Source organism: Saccoglossus kowalevskii, chromosome 6 (assembly GCF_978046115.1).
Source record: "Saccoglossus kowalevskii chromosome 6, keSacKowa6.1, whole genome shotgun sequence".
NCBI lineage: Eukaryota > Metazoa > Hemichordata > Enteropneusta > Harrimaniidae > Saccoglossus > Saccoglossus kowalevskii.
Window position 1 is genome coordinate 38111847 of NC_140646.1, and position 23224 is coordinate 38135070.

Below are 23224 nucleotides of genomic sequence, written 5' to 3' on the forward strand. Positions count from 1 at the left end.
ATATAAATCATTATCGTCTAATCTATCTAATGACATGCTGACATCACCAACTCTTGTTTTTTCTCCGATATTATCGATAATATTAATTTAGTCTAACAAAGTTATACTTCACCTCATTTTTCGGTTTTATTTAATATTATCGTCTAAGCTTGTCTAGGTTAGATATCCCATTCAACAACCGCATCGATGTTCTTATGTTTTTTTAAACTGTTTGTCTAATTTATTTTTGTATACATCACCGTACATATACATCTTTCGTTAAACACTCAATAAAGAGTCAATTCATTTACATTGTATATATGTCACTTGTAAATATTTTTATATGATACTTTCATCTGGTCAATACATTATATTTAAACTAATCATGTAACATGAAATCTTTCATGTAATTTTGCATACACCACCACGTGTTGTTTCAATAAATACCGGCCGCTCCAATGGTATTTAAGCATTATGTGTCTGTCACACTTTTTGATGTATTGTTTAAGAAGAGTTTTATATTTAATTTCAAACAATGTCAGTCACTTTCAACTTTGTTTATTATGCATTTTATGTTTTGCTAGTTCTTTAGAATTATTGCTTGAAGCGCGAGTTTACTTTATGCAAATGTGTTTTGAGTATTGCTCATTATGCTTTGTTTGAGATGTAATCCCCCCTTTGTTTCTTGATTTTCTTATCTATTCAAACCAACCTTAGCATTGACAGTTATTTATGCTACTCAGTCTGCCCTGTATTTCAGTTCAACTTGGCACCCTAAGAGGTCAAACATCTTAGTCTTATATGACGTCATAATTCAATGGCCGCTGTGGATTATTGCAAATGTAAGCGATTCTGCAATATATGTATGAATAACTTTCGAAAACTGTCATTGAGATGATAAACAGTAAAAACAGAAAAATATCTAAAATTAAATAAAATTAAATTTAATAAAATGCCACGTCCCTTCTCATCCGGGTATTTTTCCCACGCCCTCTAGTGGTATACGTTAAAGATATCGAAAGAGAAAGCAAGTTGAAAGACCGATAATTGACATGTGTAGAGGGTGTCGCCGATTAGTAACTACACTGTATGTGACAAAATATGAACGGCTGACGTCATATTGAATCTATATTGAATCAGTTTGGGCGAAACATTTGAACAATGTCAGAGGTGGGTAGAAATTTAATTTACTGTCTACTTCCGCATTGAAACCAGCTCAAGCTAGCAGGCACGACAGGTCATGGATTACAGATCTTTTGTTTAATGTGGAGTGGTGGGGTCTAAAAATTATGATGAATTTTTCTTTCAAACATAAAATACATCGTTTGCTGGAGCTATTATACGGGCTACCGCGAGCAAGAATTTTCCATTGTATTTTATATTCAATATCTTTTTCTTTGAGTGACCAGACGTGTTTACTTAGTTCTGTCGCATTTCTGGAGGCCTGATTGCGAAATGAGGCCGTGTGGTTTCTGTATCTTGTTTTGAACTCATTACCAGTAAGTCCGACGTACGTTTCACTGGTGTGCTTGTCTAAACGCGTAACTTCCGCTTGGTATACGACGCCGGACTGCAAACACTTCCCGTCTAGTGGGCATGTTGTTTTTTTCTGGCAATTACACAACTTGTTGGCTTTCGTTTCGTCAGTGGTAGTGTTATTTTTGGTCGCGAGGTGGTGTTTGTTTTTCTTGTTGATGGTATTTTTGATGTTGTTCATACAGCTATAGCTGACTTTGATTGTATATATATATGCTAGACATGTGCTAGATATATGTATATCAGACATTCCAGACAGACATTTGAAGCTAGCATATAAGCTAGCATTATGCACTATAGGAATACAAATCTTCCGATTTGCTATTTTTACGTCTCCATTCATTCCGCAATATCTCAGATTACCTTCATAAGTTGGTACGACGGCCCCTAGGCGGTGAGAGCGTACATTATGAAGATATACAGACACATGTCTAGTATGCAACGCTTAATAGGTTTATTCATAATAATATACAGTAGATCCAATCCACAGCTGATTTAATCACTAAATATAAACGAGTCCAGTATGATGGCCTAAGCAGAGTGGTAAGTTTGGACGGTTCGCTGACAGTCCATTTGACAGCAGCTCCCCTCGTCACACATCGAGTTGATGTCACTGTTGACTAACTCGTCGTTGCTCTAATGATCCTCCCTACTCGAAAACAGTTCTTAACCTCTATAAACATAAACAAGTAAATTGCATAGTTTCTAATTTTAGATATCTACATGTATTCATTTCATCATGACTCGGTCATAGTTCAAACTCATTGTCAGTTCAAGGGTTGTTTAGATTGAGCAGTTAATATCAATTTCCATTCAGAAGTAGTATACAATGAACGATTGACGTCAAGTTCTAAATCGTTTTCTAAATTTTCGGTTTAACAGTACATATTTATGACGTAACACAAACTTGATACCAGTGCACACTTATACGTATACTGAATAATATTGATAGGACTGTCGAATATAACCACCTGCTGCAAGTACTGGCTCTAATACACCTTTATAATTGTGTCTAAAATAGTTGAAATGAGGCTAATTTATACACTGTATGATCTAGATAATTTTCACATTTCTATAATATATTGACTGGAAAGAATCTCTGATCCAAAATGAATCTCATAGCATATTAGTATCGACAACATTTCTCCTTTTGGTGAAAATAATTATGCTTTAAACCAAGAACGAACTGTTTGTTTGTTTGAATATTGTGTTAATATATTCATTCTTGTGATCATTTTTCACGATAAATTATTTACATTGACCAAAATGTCGGATAGTCATGCCGATGTTCGATAGATACATCAGAGTTTGCTGAAAATAACGTTCAATCGTTTAGAGTTCGCCGAGTCCACACAAGTTGCACTGATTTATGGCACTTCATGAGTGTGTTTTTATGAGGCAAGATATTTTTTGGGAACAAGCAAAATGGCTGGAGGCTATACTTATCATGGTACTTGGAAAGAACGCCGAGTATAATACTAGAATTAGTGATGCGTTGCAGTGTGGGTTGCTATGGTGACTCCATTTCACACATGCACCCTTTGAGTGACTGCATTTTCAGTGATCGTTGAATGGTTGAGTTTCGACTAGACATGGAAAGGCATAGGGGACTATAACTAGTGTATCCAACCTTGAAAATGCGGCTTTACCCAGAATCACGTTAAATGTAAAATAACAACTATTTCCACGTAAATTGTATCAAAAATGGTATTCTAAACAACAGTCGTTTGAATATATGAACTGATTTGCTGAGCTTTTCGCATTTTGGAACTCTCTAGTCATATCCTGAATTTTAGTCAGCTTATATATTATGATACTCCAAAAACATGAAATTAGTGCACAATAAACTGCAACGTCAAATGAATAATATTGAAGGGGCTAAATTGTAATCAGTACATATATTATGTCATAGCACAAAAATTGTGCGCAGAATAATAGTCTTCCATTGGCCCTAACCCTAACTTTACATATACCCTCTAGCGCTCCATAATTTAATTAATTGAAGCTTTTGTAAAATCAAGCAGAACAAGCATGCCCGGAATGTCTTTTACAATGAACCCACGCAATACATCATAAACTAAACGCGTATTTTCACCAATATTCCGTCCTTTTAGAAAACCCTTTTGATCACTATGAATAATACTAGGCAACACTTTCCTCATTCTACCTGACAAAACACCCGATGCAATTTTATATTCTGTATTTAACAGTGAGATAGGGCGCCAGTTTTTAAAGAAAGATCTATCTTTATCAGATTTTGGGATACATGTAATTATACCACGGCCCTGTGTTTCCGACAGTGACCCCGAAGTATATGCTTCGTTTAAAGAATTTAAAACAAAATGCCTAATGTCAGACCAAAAAGACTTATAAAACTCGGCACTAAAACCGTTCAACCCCGGACTTTTATTATTTTCCATATTTTTAAGCACCGTTGTACATTCGGTCATTGTCAGTAACCCTCCCACGGTTAAACGTTGGGTATTATGAGTGCTGTCAGGAGATAGAAAACAGTCAAAGAACCGTTCTTCCATATTGGACTGGTACCAGAGTGGTATTGTATTTCTATCGGATGTACTGGATGATAGTGGCAATTTCCTCACCTTTAAAACTTGCTCAGACAAATATAACATATCATCAAATCAAAGTATTTGGGTTTTATTGATGCTATTCCTGGAAATTGGTTTCCTTGAATAGCAGAGATAATGAAAATGAATCTACCCTTACCCATATTAAAAGAGCTTACTCAGAAATCGTGGAGAGAGTATATAGGTTAAACCTAAAAACTCAAACCTGTGTTGAATAGTGGGAGAGATTATTTGGCACAAACCTAAATTTTGAATATTATTTCAAACTACCTTTCAGTATTACTGATGATGTGTCACTCAGAAATTAACAATACAGACTGATTAATAGAATTACCACTACAAACAGGTTTTTAAAAATACGTAATATAGTTGATACTGATAAATGTACTTTTTTGTAACAATTTTCCTGAAACACTGCTTCATTTATAGATATGTACAAAATAAGGATATCAAAGTCTTTCAGATTATATTGGAGTTTATTAGATCAGCTATTGTGAACATATGTTGTTGTTTTTTTGTGTTTTTTTCCATTGCTTTTTCTGTGTGTCTTGTATTTTTTATTATTTGGTGAAATAATAATAAATAAATAAAAAAAAATTCAAATTCCATGAATTATAGTGAGATATTTTTTACGATCATTATATCAAGTCATGTGCATATCTGAACAGTGTGTCTGGTAGTTTATACTGTGTGTTGGTGATGTCAGCCAACTTCAATCGAATCGATGTGTATCCCAACTGACATGCCAGTCATAATTCTTCATGACTGCTACAAACATGCCATTGTAATTAGTTGTCTTATGTTCAGTAGATGTATACTAAAGCTCACATCGCAGTAAAGTTAAAACTAATTCAGAAATTCAGCAATCTATGTTGCATGATGAGTCTGACCCCTTATATTGTAATAGAAGTGACATACATATTGCCCCAGATCCACAGCGTTGTCAGAGTGGTCGTTATGTACATTTCATCGCTGTCTGCCCACTCAGACATGCGTGACCAAACAAACGATTTGTGAATGCCTTTAGACTTTAAGCAAATACCGTCAATCGTGAAATATGCCCAAACCCCTTTTTCATATGTTTAACGAACAACCATACTGTTTATAGCATTTTTGCAGTTCAGTACAAAAACCCAGCTCTATTAGGACGTTGACCCAGCTATATTAGAACATTGACCCAGGCGCAAACTAACCACATTAGCATATACTGTATAGATACAATATGCATCATACATTACCCAGCATTCTATAGTGTTTAACTACATTATACAAAATACATAACCAATACGATTTTTGCATCATGATTATTAAAAATTACTATATATTATTTTTGATACCATTGTCATAGAAATACAATGCCGTGTATGAGGCTGCTAAGGAGAATGATGTTGATGGTGTGAACCGTTTACTCAGTGCAGGACGACCAGTAGATGAACAAGATAAAAGCTGGGTATGTGACGTCATTCTAAATCATGTTCTTTTTAGTTAATTTTGTCATCATGTTTTTGTGAAAAGTTTGATTTAGCTATTTTTATTGAAATTTTGTTTTGTATATCATTTTGTTATGCAAATTTACATTTACATTACAGTTAGATAGGGATTGTCGCTCAAACTTTGTATTTCTAATTAGATTTTTTAAAGGACAATTAGCTGACAGTGACCTCATTAATATGCAACACTGTTACAGATAGGAATATATAACCAATGCTATTTATATATCATATCATATATATTATGATCACATATTGTTGCGACCTCATCATATCTTTAATTTTCGATTTGTTATAAATATTTTTATGTGATTTTAGTAACAGCTCGATTGATTTTATGTATGTCAGAGATCAAGCCAAGCTATATCAAATTTATTCATTTCATGTCGACAATGTCACTTCTCTATTTTTAGTAGATATTTTATAATTTGTTACCATAAAGTACAGTTGCTTTGATAATTTATATAAGTGTACCCTGGATGGACCTTAATTATATTCCTTTTTGTGATATTAGTGGAACACTACCAATTCACTGATGTACTTTTCAACCAGAGTTGATGAATCCACTACTTGGGTATTATTACATTTATCCTATCAATTATAAGATAAACATTAGTGTTGAGACACCTATAATAGATCGTAAACAAAGCCAAGCCCATTTGTTTTTCCACTATGTTTATGTAACTAACTATGCAAGGTACTGTCGGTCGTTTGTTTTCCACCTCTAATAGAGGTTAATGTTAATTTGTGAAATTTTACTTGGTCCACTGCTTTTGGCAATCATATTGGATTGAAATTGAGATTAAACCGGAGGTGGTTATAGGCAATTTGAATTCACGTTAACAGACGTGATGTTTTCGTATATAACATTTATGGCCAACGCTTCTGATGGGAAAATAATAATAATTAAGATCAGTCAAGTTGTTTGGCTTCCATCTTGGCTTTCTGGCAATAATAGCTTCAAATTCATTCGTCCTTAAACATATTAACTGAATATTTTGTGTGTTGCCTGGTCAAACTATCGTAAGTGAAAAATAAATTTAATGTTGATCAAACAAGTCAATTTTCCGCATTTTGAATTTTTGAAAAAAAGGGCAACAAATTGAGTCACTTCTTTCTCAAGAATATTTCATCTCATTGAATTCAATGTTTTGTATGTATTACATGTCTGGTCAACGCTTTTTACGAGAAATACTTTATCAGTTTGTATACATATTTTCAACAAAAAATGGTCACAATTGGGGAATTTGTTTTCTGATGAGTGCTTCAATTGATCAACTTAAAATTTTGCATGTATTATATCTTGGCACTGCTTTACATGAAATGAAATAATATAAATAGTCACGTAATTTCGTCGCTATTTTGTTATTCAGCAAAAATGACCAAAATGTATAGTGTTTGCTTAAATGTAATAACTTCACAATAATTGCATTTAACGATGGCTTGGATGTAAATGCATAACATTCACATAACATTTATCAGGTCATAAAATAATCCACTTCTGTTCAGACCCCACTGATGTCGTATGAGGCTTTAGTTATTAACCCATTTATCATCATATTACAGGGTAATTGGACTGCATTACATTGGGCGGTTCGTTATGGATATTCAGATATATCAGAAGTGTTGATCAAGTCACATGCAAATGTGAATGCTACCACCGACATAGTGAGTATCTGAATAATATTCTTAATCTACTCTTGAAGTAAAACCTTAAGTAAAAGTTGTAGTGTAATTTTTTTTCTCAAAGGAATATCTAAACAACGCAATGAATAGAATTATGAGTAAATAAAAATATAATGTTAAAATCAATTCTCCACACTCACTGTAATTACAGGTTATCAAGTGCTGGCTGGTCATGGCCGTTTATTAAATTATTGTGCTTTCACGTTTCCTGTACAATTTCATGAAGAGAAAACATCGATTCTATGCAAGCGACTGAACGAACTTTTTGATATAAACCACAGGGAGCCCAGGAACTATAATCAACTGTAATAGCAGTCTCTATGAGCGGGGAGGGGGTATCGGCTGGTATCTAGTGTAAGAAATAGACAAGGGATGAAGGCTCCAGCCAGCTCACATTTTTTAAACTCGAAAAAACAGACGAAAAAAATAAAAAATAAAATCTAAAAAAAATACCAGGTTGAAGAATATTAGTTGCTCCTTCGAATTTCGCCAAAGCCTTACCTACATTTTACCGATATCTGCAGAATAAATCAAGAAAACTACACAAATTGACTCCATTTAGGAATTCCTAATGGTTAGTCCTTGAGGCAGTCCAGTTTTGGGCGAGTCTTGGTTCAACCTTGTGAGAGTCTTGGGGACTTTTCCCCAGGGCGCTGTGTCTTATAGAGTGCTCCACAGATCGACTAAGACGAGAGTTGAAACGTATTTCGTTGCGTGTGCCTTATTTGACTGTAAAGTTAAAGTGACATTCCCGATCCCGTACCTCAAGGGGACGAGATAGAGAGACGAGACGAGTTTCCCCCCTGACACGTGTGGAGAACCCCGAGAAAGAGATTTTACCCCCTGATATTACTGTGATAAAACACAATTGAACGTACGTTGTTATATTATAAGCAAACGTTACAAGCCTTTGTATTACCCCTCGCATAGGGCTTTTTTGCTACTAGCAAACGATACATTTTACCACTCGCATATGCCGTTTTTACCACTAGCATATGGCATATTTTGCTACTTGCGACTCGCAACTTGGTACTCGCATACGGCACTATTTCTAGGTCGTACATACCTCCCCGTCCGGTGTGAAATATTGAATTAGTATTTGCTTCTCTGCGTTTACTGAATAATCTTCAATTATGCATGTACAGTGCTCGTGTGATCACTCATAATAGTTCGCAATAAACAAATTCAGGGTCACTACTTTGGTCGGCTGTACTTTCAGTCGGTCTTTAGAATACGTGAATACTCGCATACTTCACAGTTTGTGTGCATCTTTGTTTGCATGTATTTAGGCTATAATTCAGATGGGCGATATAAAGACGTTGGTCGGCGTGTTTAACTACCACAATATATGAGTAAACTTCTGCAAACTTTTGGTATAATATTGCCTTTCATTTGTTTGCTAGCGTCTGCAGACTCCATTACATAAGGCTGCATATTATGGATTTACAGTTCTAGTAGATTTATTATTAAATAATAGCGCAAATGTCCGTGCAGTTGACAATGTGAGTATATCATGTTTTTATGCTCGACGTAGCCGAGCCATTCATATACGTGATTGTCTGTCTCTATGTTTGTCCATTTTGTGACAATGTCTTTAATAACGCAAACATCACCAGCTCAATGAATCTGAATTTCTGCTTTGAGGCATAACATTAAGTACATTGTAAAGGCATTCTATTCGTAATTGTGTTGGCCATGAGTGTTATATTCATACATTATTATTATGTCGATGCATACAAATCACTGGTAAACAAATATCCATGCCTATAATGATACTCTATATATTTGTGATGTTTGTAACAGTGTTTTAGTCGATTGTTTTTCCAAAACATTTATTTCCACATCTGTCATATAGTGACAGAAAATTCTCAAAAAAGTGTTAAATATTTCTTTCCCAGGAAAAAAATACTCCATTACATGAAGCTGCAAGAAATGGACACACACAAGCAGTTGAGATGTTAATAAATAAAGGGGCTAATGTGAATGTTGTCAACAAAGTGAGTGTCGTGTTAGTACATATGTATTATATCAGAGTGTACTACTGGTTCACTTCAATATATCTCATGTCACTATTAAAATAAAAAAAATATCTACTACCTAGGCAACTGTTTCAACACAACTTCACATACCACTCGTGTGATTTCATAATTTTTGGAATCTTTCGCTCATTCAACAATGCCAAAGCAATTTGAAAACCAAAATTGTAATTTCTAATTTAATGTTAATTCACAAGTATGTAATAATAAATGTATGTTTTGACAACATTAAGTTCTAGTTGTGTAAAATGCCTCATTTACCACAACTCCAACTCATTCTTCTTATCCACAACTATCATTTATCATATTTTCCTATAATTTCAACTGCTCATTTGGTACAAAATAAAAAAAAATACATTGCAGTGTGAAAAATGTAGAGCCGTCAAAGTTTTATTATTGAAGGTTTTGTCAACACGTCATGTCAAGTAGTGTATGTTTGACAGTAAACACTTATATGTATTTCAGTTTAACAAGACTCCGCTTCACCATGCAGCTGAAGATGGCAATAAACAATCAGCCGAGGCATTGTTATCTACTGGGGCTAAAACAAGTATAGTTGATGAGGTATTTGTAGCTGAGCTTGGTAATTATAAATTAAACTTTATGTAATGGTATGATTGCACAACATTTTTGACTCCCATGTGCGAAGCACAAAATGGGAGTCTTTGCAGTTAGTGTGTCTGTATGTGTGTATGTGTGTATGTGTGTGTGTATGTGTGTATGTGTGTCCGACTGTTCCACTGCTATCTCAAGAACCATACATCGGTTTTTGATGAAACTTGGTGCATAGATGCTCTGGGCCAATGCGCAGATTTGATTAGGTTTTGATAAAAATCCATGCTCGTTAATTACCTAATTTGCATGATAATTAGCTAATTTTTAGCTGTTCTATGACTGTTCCACTGATATCTAAAGAACCACTCATTGGATTTTGATGAAACTTGGTACATAGATGCTCTGAACATATGCGCAGATTTGATTAATTGTTGGTAAAAATCCGTGCATATTAATTACCTAATTTGCATGATAATTAGCTATTTTTTAGTGGTTCCATGACTGTTCCACTGATATCTAAACAACCACTCATTGGATTTTGATGAAACTTGGTACATAGATGCTCTGAACTAATGCTAGGTTTTGATTAGTTTTTGGTAATAATCCGTGGATACTAATTACCTAATTTGCATAATGATTAGTCAATTTTCGGTTTTTCCACTGATATCAAGTACTAATCATCACATTTCAAATGAAACTTGGTACATAGATGTCATACGACACTGCACAGACCTGATAGTTTTTATGGTAATATCAGTACATATTAATTACCTAATTTGCATAATTAATTAATTTTCAGCATTTGATATAAGTAGTTAGCATTACATTTCAATGAAACTTGGTACTTACATACTCAAGGACTATGCAGAGATTGATTGTTTTCGATAAATATTTGTGCATATTAATCACCTAATTTGCATAATTAGTTAATTTTCAGCTTTTCCATGGGTATCTCAAGTACTAATCATCGCATTTCAATGAAACTTGGTACATAGATCCTTTAGGACTATGCAGAGACCTGATTAGTTTTAGGGTAAATAATTGTGCATATTAATTACCTAATTTGCATAATTAATTTTCAGCTTTTCTACTGATATCTAAAGTACTAATCATCACATTTCAATGAATCTAGAATTATGCAGACCCAATTAGTTTCCGGTAAATATTTGTGCATATTAATCACCTAATTTGCATAATTAACCAACTTTCACACTGATATCTCAGGTACTATACATCACATATCAATGAATGTACATGGATGCTGTAGGACAATAGACAGACCTGAATAATTGTGGGTTACAATCTGTACATATTAATTACCTAATTTGCATAATTAGCCAATTTTAAGCTTTCACACTGATATCTAAAGTACCGTAAAAACTCCAAAATTTCGACCGGTTTTAAATAATTTGTGTTAGAAATGTGACATGTTTTTAGAGTCAAAATTAAGGTGCATTTTCGGACGGTCGAATTTTTCAGAATAGAAATCAGCAAATGAAAAAATGGGGATGATAGACAGTGTGCTTCATTAGTTTTAAAAAAATGCAATGTCCGTCAATTGACGTAAACTTCCTCATGTTTCACGGTAAAAGCAAAGGTCGTGGCCGAGTTGTAACTCAAAATCTAAACAAAGTCATCAATCAGTGAGTATTATGACAAGCAAAACAAAACATCAAGACGCGGAGAAGAGGTCAGCACAAAACTAATAGGTCAAAAGACAAAGCTGTCTCGCACTACCTAGGAAAACTTGCGAATGTTCGAAGTACAGGTACCCATTGGACAAAAGATACATGGAAGTTTAGCAAACTATCTCCCCGACCCAGTGCAATGTATCCGGTTAGAATCAAAGCTCACGTGTCCCTTATTTGAGGGGCCAAATTCTGCCGTAAATTCGCCCTTGGATTCAAAAATAAAATGGGATTTAAGAAAATAAAATGGGACTTTTAAGGTGTATTTTGGCGTCATTTTTCGGACATTTCAATCAATCCTGCCGGCTAAAATAGAGTCTAAGTTTTACCGTAGTCATTGACGTCTGTCTATTCAAGAGTACACGTGTATGATTTTTATCGTGACTAGCGTGAGCGGGTAAGCTTCCTTTCGAGAATGAGCTGTTATCACTGTGAACAATGTTAAATTATTCTTCTAATGACCATTTATTTTTTAAAAACAACTAATTTTTTTATTTAATAAAAATCATGCCGTTTTCGCATCAAAATCCAAGCCAAAATATCGTACTACAACATCAATCTCTTCCGCATTGCGTTCAATAACATTAACATATTTAAATAAGCTATGGTAATTTGAACACGTTGGCATCATCCAGCTTTTTGATTGGTTAATTAGCGATTTGACCTATTTGACCTAAGAGAACATGGCGGATATCCTACAGCATCAAACGTTTGTACGAGACCGGAATCAATCGCTTACGATGAAACTAAGTTGACTTTTATTTGTATTTCATAACCATTCAACAAATTTATTTTGTGTACATTATTATAATCACTACTGAGTACAGTAATAATCAACAATTCAGAAACGCAGCATGCCGAGATTTTTGTGTTCGTTTTTATTTGAAACTTCGTTTATTTAGAATATATTTTCGTTACCAATAAAATAAAAATCTCTCAGTCAATCAGAAACCCGGATTCATGCCTTCGAGGAAGGTCCCGTTTGAACGCTCACATCGGTTTTTTTTCGTTTGGGGGAAAACTAAAACTGGTCGCAATTTTCGAATAAGAATGAGTCGGCAATTTTTAGTGGAGTCGAAAATTTGGAGGTAAATAAAACACCGAAACCCGGCAAATAAATAGGCGTTCGAATTTTTAGAGGGGTCGAAATTTTGGAGTTTTCACGGTACTAATTATTCCATTTCAATGAAACTTAGTACAAAGATGCTCTAGGACAATGTACAAACCTAATTAGTTTGGGGTAAAAATCTGTTCATATTAATTCCCTAATAAGCATAATAATTCATAATTTTTTGGTTCTAATCACATTTCAATTAAACTTGGAGACATAGATTTTCTGTTACATTGCGCAGACCTCATTAGTTTTACACTCAAATCTGGTCATATTAATTTTCTGATTTGCATAATTAGTTTTCAGCTAAGTAATTTCGAATTATATTTAATGTGTCTCCAATACTCTCAGCACATGGGAGTTCTTTCTAAGCTTTCTTTGATTTTACTTTGTCATTTAACATCATCATCATCTCAGCCTGTCACGTCACTGCTGGTGGGTGGCCTCTACAACAGCCCCCACGCTTGGCGATCCTGTGCAACGTGAGTTCTCTTCAATTTCATCTCTCTTCTCCATCTTCATTTAACATAGTCCTCTATATTTGTTTCAGGACAACAAGACCGCACTTCATTATGCAGCGGGCCGCGGTGATAATAAATTAGTTGAAGCATTGTTGTCGGCAGGAGCTGACACGAATGTTATTGATATGGTAATTTGTCGTACAAGCTTACATGAATTACAAATTCATATTTGTGTTACTAATTACATGCAATGTCGATGAATCATTTTCAGTTTGGAGTAGCATGTATTAACTATAAATGAATGAGTTTAATTGTTGTCAGCAAGACGAAGTATTTTGTTTTCAACCCTTTACAAACAACATATAATATTATGTACTATTGTCTAACACAGTAAAATATTTGTTTCAGGACAAAAAGACCCCACTTCACCTTGCTGTGGAACACACTGACAGCAAGTCAGTTCAGGCATTGTTGTCAGCAGGAGCGAACACAGACGTAGTTGACAAGGTAATTTGTAGTCTAACCCTGTTTTTCAGTTTCTTTTTCCCCGTACTAATGTCATTTAATGCAGTTACATTAATTTTGTTTCAGGACAACAGAACTCCACTTCACTATGCAGTTAGACTTGGTGATACTAAATCAGTTGAAGCATTGTTGTCCAAAGGAGCCAAAATAAATGTAGTTGACAAGGTAACGTAGAGCCCAGCTTTTTTTAGGGGACAAATTCAAATCTATGTTGCAAATCTGACAGTACCAGAGACGCAAGTTACACATGCGCATTACCAATTGTTTACAGTTTGTTTCTACATTTTAAATCGGTATTCACAAATAGTTTGGTTGCAGCTTAAATGCGAGGTTATTTTATGTTTGTTTTAGGAAAAGGGTCTAAACAATCTGAGAATATGCCCAAGCCTGTATATTCTATGTAAACTGTTTTCAATAATGTCTGAACTTTGCTAGCACTTCAATCAAGTAACATGACTGAGCTGAGTGGTGGGATAGCCATCTGGGTGACTCGTATATAGTATTACAGTAGTGTTCAAAAAAAGCTCAGTGTTGTGGCACCTTGTAAATCAATAGACATTTATCTTTCTTGTTTCATAGTCGCAAATATACGATATTCGATTAATATTTTAATTTGATTAATTGTATGAAAATGATTTGCTATTTATTAATAACTGGACATGTGTTTTTTTCCAGAGTAACAACACTCCATTACATACAGCTGCTGGGGATGGTCTTCTGTCAATAGTGAGATTGTTAGTGAATAAAGACGCCAATGTCAATGTTATCAATGATGTAAGTAAGGGAAATGCTGCTCAATGCAGTCAACACATTAGTCTCTATTGAGACTAAATTCCAGGTCATTCTAATTAATCATTGTCAGTAATACAGCGTCATGTTTATTTTTGTTGACTTTTCTCAATGTCAATTCTGAGATGATTGTGCTGTTCTGCGGTTTAATTAGAATTTGTTAATTTAGTGATGTTAGCTATTTGTTTACGTCAGGTGTAAAAAGAGACGTTGACCTTCATATGTGATACAGACTAATTGGTGTACTTTTAAAAAAAAACACCTTAATATATACCGGTATATATATTAATGTATATAATTTAATACTTGTTTCTCATAAATATTAAATCTGATAGTGAAACATGAAAGTGATCTACGAAAACAAAGGTCAAACTATCGTAAAGCTTATATTTAAAACATGCTCAGAATATGCATAACTGTCAATTGTGAGCATTCTAGTTAGCATTCTAGTTTATGGAAAATAGGATTTCATAGACTGAGATACATATGGTACGAATGTTTTAATAACTGTATTTGACAGCGAATTACAACGTAAATGTTATATAATATGCCTATTTTGATATCGCTATTGAAATAGATATAAAAATCCTTATGGACTAAAGTCGTATCCAGGCCATTAAGATTTTATCATATAGTGGTATTTATAACTTTACCATTGTGTGCTCTCAAACACAACGGAATTTAAAATTAATTAATTAATTTAAAAGTTTTGTTTTGTTTGTTGAAAACCGAGCGCTATATATATATATATATGAGGTATATGATAATGTACAAATCACTCTATGCAATTATTATTATTATTTCAGAAAAAGGAAAATGCTCTCATCAAAGTACTTCAATTTCCAAACAGAAGCTTGGGCATTTTTAATGAAGATAAAAAGCGATCATCTCTTGATATTTTGAAGCTGCTTTTGGAAAGGAATATCGACTTTGAATATGTTACTGTGAGTTTTGATTTGATATTCATTACGTAATTGAACCATAGATTTACAGTTTATACACACTTGTTTATTTTCAATATTTCAATTTAGTTAGTAACGCGCCCCTTATTTCCAAAATCTGCCTACAAACACTTTACATTCAGAGATTGTGAAATTATGGCTAACTCCAAATCATTCATGACAACGTTGAAAAAACAATGACTTGTCCAGTTTTTATTGGTTACATATATGCTGCATAAATCCAGATTAATAGCAACGTCATCTAAGTGCTAAACCAAAGAACATTTTCATAATTTTATATCACTGTAGATGGACTACACAAATACTGCGATGTTACATTTTCCCAGGAGTGGTATATACAATTTGGATATTGCAAAATTTTGAAAAACTTGAAAGTAGATCTCTCTTGATATCAAAATCTGACTTCTTCACACTTATACTACCATAGCACATGGCAAATTAAAATCACACTTAAAAAATAGTATTCATCAAGTATTTCAAAAAAGGGTCCTCAAAGTTAGAATCAAAAGCACCTATTTGTTTACCAAATTATTCATTAAATGTGAGTGGAGTCCATACACACTAATTTATTTCACATTACAGAAAGACGGCAATACACCTTTACAGTATATTAATTCCAATATATCATCAGCTGGTATGAAAACTGATTTCTACAAAGACGCTAAAATATTACTAATGAAGGCAAAACAGGTGAATTATTTCTTGAAAAATCTTTTGCTTTTTGCCAAATTTCTATGTTGAGTTCATCGATGAGTTATATCAAAGTATTGCTATACATGTCCTTTCATTTTTTAGGTGTTGACTTTCAGGTGTAAAAACAAACTGGCGTATTTCCCCTGTACTGTTCAATATAAACCCATGTGATCTTCTGTCAGTACAAGTAGATCAAGAGAGGCAGAACAAAATTCTAGTCTAAACACGTTGCAACAGGCGTTCACTTTTTGCTTGGTTATTTTTTTAAATAGAAAATGACGTACTGTTTCCCCGAATGATTTCAAATTATGATTACTATTGCTTTGTAAACAGCAACGACAACACAGTGAATTACTAATGAAACAGTGTGGAGATAAAGTTGACTCAACAAAGATGTATTTTTGTGGACATGGTGCAGTTGGCAAAACAACACTAAAGAAAACACTAAAGAAGGTGAGATGTTTATCCTAAACGTCATCAGTAGAACTGTTGTGGTAAAATAGCGCGGTGGTCGTCGCGCAGCGCGTGTTCGAATTTCATGTAAATAAACAATGTATTTTACACGCGTTGTATATGTCGCTATGAGTCCCATATCGAACAGAACGCGGCACGACGACTGGCGTCCTTTAAACGTCATTATCATCGTTTGTTCACAATCACTCAATGGGTGCAACACGTGTCAAATTAGCATTGTAATCGCAATCACGTTATATTTGTTCACCCAACTAGATGATAGAGTGAAAACTTTAGCATAGGCTCATAACGCCAGTATAGTCATTTAAGATTTATATGTTATCAAATTTGCTAAACACTCGTGACCGCTGTACAGCTAAACAATATGTCCTAATACTAAATATGTTGTGATTTCATTACAGTCAGTATTATCTAGCTTTCGTCGACGTGCCCCTAAAATTGGCAAAGATGAGCATATTCCTACTCCTGGCATATCAATTGAGAATGTTAATCTTCCTGGAGTTGGTAAATGCAGCATATGGGACATTGCAGGTCAATCTCAATATTTTGTGTCGCATTCCATGTTCTTCGATGCTGGTAAAGCCACTTTTATCGTTGTGTACAAAATTGTTGATTACAAGAAAACGAGTGATGGATACATACTAATAAGACCCATGGACATAAAACAACTAGCCATGAATCAGGTATAAACAAATTCTGAGCAAAAATTAGATATTTGAAAGTGCAGTGTGATGTCTAGAAATTTTCATCATTTAGTAACCATTCCTGTCATTTGTGGTGAAAGCGCTACATCCAATAATTGGATTGATAAACAGTTAAACAAAACTGCAATTGTTAATGACGAAAAGTGTCAAATTCGCCACTTAAAATATGTGGTTCGTTTTAGTATGGCGTATAATAACGATTTGATGAGTTAATGAATTGCATTTGGCTCAGGTTACGGTGTACGTATAGGTGCAGGCAGATGCTATGATTTGTTTTAATGTAGTACACATTATACAATAACACATTCATATACGTCTCAGCCAGTTCGCTTTTTTGCTAATCAGGTTTCTAATAAAGAATAATCAGATAAATTATTCGTGTCTAAATGAGTCCTAGACACAATAATGTTCTTCTCACTGAAAACAAAATATTCTTATTAGAGAAACATATATTGTGCAAGAAATTGTTTTATACTTTTTATCTTCACACATTATGTACTGTGTACATTCTAGGTGACATTTTGGTTGAAATTCATACGAGGTTTATATATACTTTCCACCTTGAATGCGACCGATCAGCCATTGATAATTCTCGTAGCTACTAGAGCTGATTGGACTGGTGAATACAGACAAGAAGGTACATGTGTATATAAATATATTTTAAAAGTTATTTTCAATTATTTGATTGATTATCATAATTGATTATCAATATGTTTACTTGCAGCTGAGATTGTTGTCAGTGAGATTCTAAAGGAGTGTATAGAGATTATGAAAGAAGATTTAAGGATTCTTAATGAGTGTTTTCTAATCAACGGCCATGATGGAAGATGTGCTGATATGCAACGGTTGAGAGCAGCATTGCATACAAGACGAAATCACGTTCTTCAGGTATATTTTATTACCCATCTGTTAATGCTTATTCTTCAGGTTTGTGTAAAAGTGTTTTATCTAAAATGTGAATAGCATACATTTAAATGATTGGCAAATCACATCATAAGTTTCACAATGTGACTTCTTTATGTTGCTGTATCTAATGAATCTATTGTGTATATCTTGCTATTTAGAGTGAACTGCCAATGCCAAGAATTTGTAAACACATACTTGAATGTAAACGTAAGTGGGTTGCAGAGAATGCAGGTTTTCCAGTTATGGATTGGTCAAGTTACCTGGAGTTCATAAGGAACAAAATAGATTCTGTTGTCAGAGAAGACTTTTTAAAGAAAGCAACCAATTATCTCCACAATGGCGGTGAGGTAAGGGAAAATAGTAATATTGTTAGCAGTATTACATATGATACAGTAGTAGCTCTATGTCAAGCTTTGAATATCCAAGTTATCTCGAATGGAGAAAAGGAAAGTGTTTCTAACGGATGCATCAATAATACATGTATTTGCTTCTAAAATAGAATCCATTGTTTTGTTATAGATAGTACAATTTAAAGATGTGATACAGCATGGCGATATTATTGCCTGGATTCCTCTGTGGATATGTTTCAGAGTAATTGGTCCATTACTGGCATCTAAGGAGTTTATTCAATTCAGCAATACGTTGCCAAATCAAAAAGCATATAAAGTCAATGAAATTGCAAAGGTTTTTGATAAATCCATTAACATTCCGCTGGTACTGCAACTTTTGCAAAAGCTAGAGTTACTATTTCTTTTAACACGTGATTCTAAAGGCGTTTCCATGAATGATGTATATGTCATTCCAACCCTACTGCCCAATGATGTGCCATGTGACCAATGGATGCCAAGCTCATACAGGTTAAATCGAGGGATCAGGATTCAATGTCAAAAAGAAATTGACATGCTCCTACCACAACTATTTCACCAAGTACAGACACGTCTTTATAATAAATTCTCTGAGCTTGGATATAAACCGAGTGGTATATGGAGAAATGGTATTAAGATTTTTTATGGGGTTGAAGGATTGGTTCATCTGACCCATGACAGAACTGCTATAAACATATTTGCAAGGTGTGAGAATGAAGATGGCCTTGGAGAGTGCTATACACTGATGAACATGGTGGCACAGTGTATTTTTGACATGCGTAATGAAATATCTCCAGGGTGTAATGTTGAAAAGTGTGTTATCAGTCCTATCTCTATCAAAAATGGCAGGTCATTTGAGGAAGTAGTCTTCTACCCACTAGATGCCATTCGTGAAGCTGAACGTAAAAGAAGCTTAGTATATGATGAGCACACTGGCACCGGGGAGAAAATTACAGATTTACTTTGCACTGGATTTGATTCCATGTTTGTTGATGAGTTTAAGTCTGAGTGTGATGTCAAATGGATACTATCCGGGACAAAACTGACATTGATTAATTTACTTGAGGTCAAACGTGATGATGGAACAGACCACCGGATGATGGCTCAACATATGGGAATATCCAACAGTGACAGGGAAGCTATGGAAGCCAAGGCATCAACACTAAATAAATATGTGACAGAACAACTGTTCGATGAATGGTCTCGTAAATGGGAAGAACGAATTGTGCGAGATGGAACACACGCCAATAGGTCCGGAACTGAAGGATCCCCAGAGTATGCTGTCTACTATGAAAGTAATATAGAAAACCTACTTCGCATCAACAATGATTTCCTGGGAAGTAGAGCAGACGTACGGGAAGCAATAAATAGTATGTTTCAAGTATTGCATGCATGACAAGTCCAACAAATTGTTGTGTATGAGCCTAAAAAGTTCTAGTTCCACCATAGGATGAAACTAGAATGACATTTCCTAGGCATCATAACTCATCATAACATGAGAAACAACAATTTGACGACTCATGATATTGAATTGAACTGAATCATGAAGTTTTATCCTAAGGTAGTTGACCTTAACAAATCTGCCTAGTACTTTATTTTGGACATATGCACATGGATCGACTGGCAGCCATTTTGTTTTATAAAATTCTGATATCTTGGATAGCTGATGATTAATTTCATGTCAAAGATGGTCAACTGCTTTTTGGCCATACTACTAGTAGACCATACCATGCCAAAAATTGTGGTCCATTTTCATTCATATTTGGCGCATACATGTTCTTGTCAGTTTGATTCATAATCAGAACAAAGATGGCCGACTGACCACCCTCTTGTTTTTTTTCAGAAAATATAATGTTAGATATTTGGTACATATATTACACATGTTTAAAATGATGATATCAATGTTAATTCATTTTGTTGTCGAATCAAAATGGCTGACTGGCAGCCATCTTGTTATTTTGAAAATGTATTTTTTTCACATACATCATAATACACATCTATGTTTATTTGTAGTAATCGTCTAAAGGTTGTATTAATGTCCATAGTCAAATTATCAACATAGTGAAAAATGTACATATATCACTTAGTATAACATGATTGTGTCTGGCAGCAAATGAAGTCATCATTAGTTGTATTAACTTGTCCAATGCCTTCAACACTGCACCAACTTTACTGAATAATTAATTATAGTGCTTGAAGTATTACATTAGTACATAATAATGCATTAGATATATGTCTTCACATCATAGCACTATTTGCATGTTACTATCTGTAACTGCGTGAAATTTATGTGACCACATGACCTTGTTAGGCCAAACTTTTATTATCCCTTGTTTCGCGAACCCACAGAATGAACAGGAGCCAAAAATGAAATAAAAATAAAATTTTATTTCAGCGTAATTTCTCGCGCCCGCCGACTTGTAAGTGCAAAACATTGCTAAAAAAAACTTATTTTTATATTCATTTTTTTTCCGTCCGCCGCATAACAAACCCAAGTTGCATTTTCGTTGCAGTTATGATGAAATTTGTTTGTGCGTATCTGTTGATCGACTTATTTAGCTGGCTGTGTTATGTCTGTCATCGTTTAGACCCATGCGAGGTTCTGGACGGAACTTGGTTCAGTGATTTGGAACTAATTACGATATAACCGTCGCCATTCGGACTACTATTTCTGACAGTTGGTATTCGCAGTTATTAATATAGTGAACGATTAATCAAAAGATATGACGTGATTGGCTGTATGTGTGAAGGCCACGCCTTAGAGTCTTTATACTCTTTGTAATTGGTTAAGGTTTTGAAAATGAATAAAGTTGTTTTAGTTGGTCTTGGCGAGTACACCAGGACAGACACAGTCTTGAGACGCAGTCTAGAGAGAGTCTTGGGCCAGCCTTGCAATAGTCTTGGGGACTTTTCCCCAGGGCGCTGTGTCTTATAGAGTGCTCGACTGACCGACTAAGACGAGAGTTGAAACGTATTTCGTTGTGTGTGTCTTATTTGACTGTAAAAGTTTAAGTGACGTTCCGGATTTGTCGCATACGATTTATGTACCACTTCCGTGTCGCTGAGAATGTTTTAAAACCGTACTGTGTCTGGGTGGAATATTCTAGATTTTGTTTAGAAACTGGTTGAATAGGTAATAGAACACTGTAGGAGGCAATAGAAGGTAATGGAACATTCTAGAAATTGGTAGTAAGTTCCAGACTCATTATGTATGCTGATGTAATGGTCTATTTATAGACAGTGGGGGTATATATAGGGGAGTTGTTCAGCACTGAGATCAGATCGGAGATCTCGTTGAATTGTATTGGAGTTTAAGTATCTAGTTATTGGAGTAGTGGAGTTTTACCGCGTTATTGTACTTGATGTTTGCAGAGTATAATAATACCAGTACCAGTTGAAACCTCATCTGTTGGCTCCGTGTTCGTATGTTATCATCACCGCCAGGGAAGTCTTTATGTTGTTGGTATTTGAACCATCACATCTGTACTATACCAATTACGGTAATATTACGTTGCGTGTGACATCTGGGGGCTCGTCCGGGAACAGTGAAGACATATAGAAGACAACATGGCCAGCGGGATGAAAGATATGTCGAAACAAGAGTTGATGGAATGGGCGGATGAACTGGGAATGACTGGAGAAGACAAAAGGAAATTTATTTTGGAGCAATTGAGTTCTCAGCGGGCTGACAGACAAGCGGCGAGGGAAGAGAGAAAGGCAAAAATGGAAATAGAAGTAGAGGTGAGGAAAATGGAGATTGAGGAAAGTAAGGAAAAGTTACGGCTGGAAGCGGAAGCAGAACAGCGAGAAAAGGAAAGGGAAGCAGAGGTAAGGAGAATGGAGATTGAGGAAAGAAAGGAAAAGTTACGACTGGAAGCGGAAGCAGAACAGCGAGAAAAGGAAAGAGAATTTGAGTTGAGGAGATTAGAGCTTCAAGCAGCAATGCCGGGGTTCCAACAGGCTGATTTTAGTGGTCAACGAAATGTGGTCAGTGATGCACAGTCACCAAAGTTGCCTGCATTTGTTGATGGTAAGGACGAACTTGATAGTTATTTATTGCGGTTTGAGAGGTTTGCAACGAATGGGAGTTGGCATAGAGATGGATGGGCCACAAAATTGAGTGCGCTGTTGACTGGTAGAGCACTGGAAGTATATTCCAGGATGTCCGACACTGATGCAGTTGACTATGATCGTGTGAAGGTGGCGCTATTGACAAGATACGATTTCACAGAGGATGGGTACAGGAAGCGATTCCGTGAAATTAAACCTGAAAGTTCCGAGAGTCCTGACCAGTTAATTGTGCGGCTTAAGAATTATTTTGCTAAATGGGTTGAGTTGTCAGGCACTGCAGCAACATATGATGGTGTTACCGACTTGATGGTGAAGGAGCAGTTTATTGGTGCCTGTACAAGAGATCTTGCAGTTTATCTTAAAGAAAGAGCACCCAAAGATTTAGATGAGTTGGCAGTAATAGCAAAGCAGTACCTAGTGGCACATGGTCAACAGTTATCCACGAAGGACCAGATGAAGAGTAACGATAATAAGATTGCCATTAGAAATACTGATGTGGGACAGGGTAGTAGTATCCGGTGTTATGTGTGTCAGGGTGTTGGTCATCGAGCAGCACAAAGTCCATCCCGCGTTACTGATGTCAACCATGACAAAGGTAAACAGTG

General features: G+C 35.1%; 1 protein-coding gene across 2 annotated transcripts; it reads left to right on the forward strand.

The window, feature by feature from the left end:
* Nucleotides 1-997: 997 nt before the first annotated feature.
* Nucleotides 998-21522, forward strand: LOC146742766 (death-associated protein kinase 1-like). Of its 2 annotated transcripts, XM_085500507.1 has the most exons (18): nt 998-1149; nt 5452-5553; nt 7160-7261; nt 8683-8781; nt 9178-9276; nt 9781-9879; nt 13220-13318; nt 13539-13637; nt 13722-13820; nt 14331-14429; nt 15251-15388; nt 15989-16096; nt 16433-16552; nt 16975-17256; nt 17791-17914; nt 18002-18165; nt 18342-18530; nt 18703-21522. In XM_085500507.1, exons 1-18 carry the CDS (start codon nt 1141-1143, stop codon nt 19942-19944), a joined length of 3273 nt encoding a protein of 1090 aa, XP_085356633.1. In that variant the 5' UTR covers nt 998-1140; the 3' UTR covers nt 19945-21522. The 2 variants fall into 2 exon arrangements, with proteins under 2 accessions (XP_085356633.1, XP_085356634.1); XM_085500508.1 differs by lacking the exons at nt 998-1149; nt 5452-5553; nt 7160-7261; nt 8683-8781; nt 9178-9276 and having other exon boundaries at nt 9861-9898.
* The last annotated feature ends 1702 nt before the right edge of the window (nt 21523-23224 follow it).

Excerpts from the sequence above, each read along its gene's own strand:
- LOC146742766 (XM_085500507.1), top strand. Across the intron at positions 14,430-15,250 it reads ATGTCAATGTTATCAATGAT|AAAAAGGAAAATGCTCTCAT; the intron begins GTAAGTAAGGGA and ends TTATTATTTCAG. Across the intron at positions 18,531-18,702 it reads ATCTCCACAATGGCGGTGAG|ATAGTACAATTTAAAGATGT; the intron begins GTAAGGGAAAAT and ends GTTTTGTTATAG.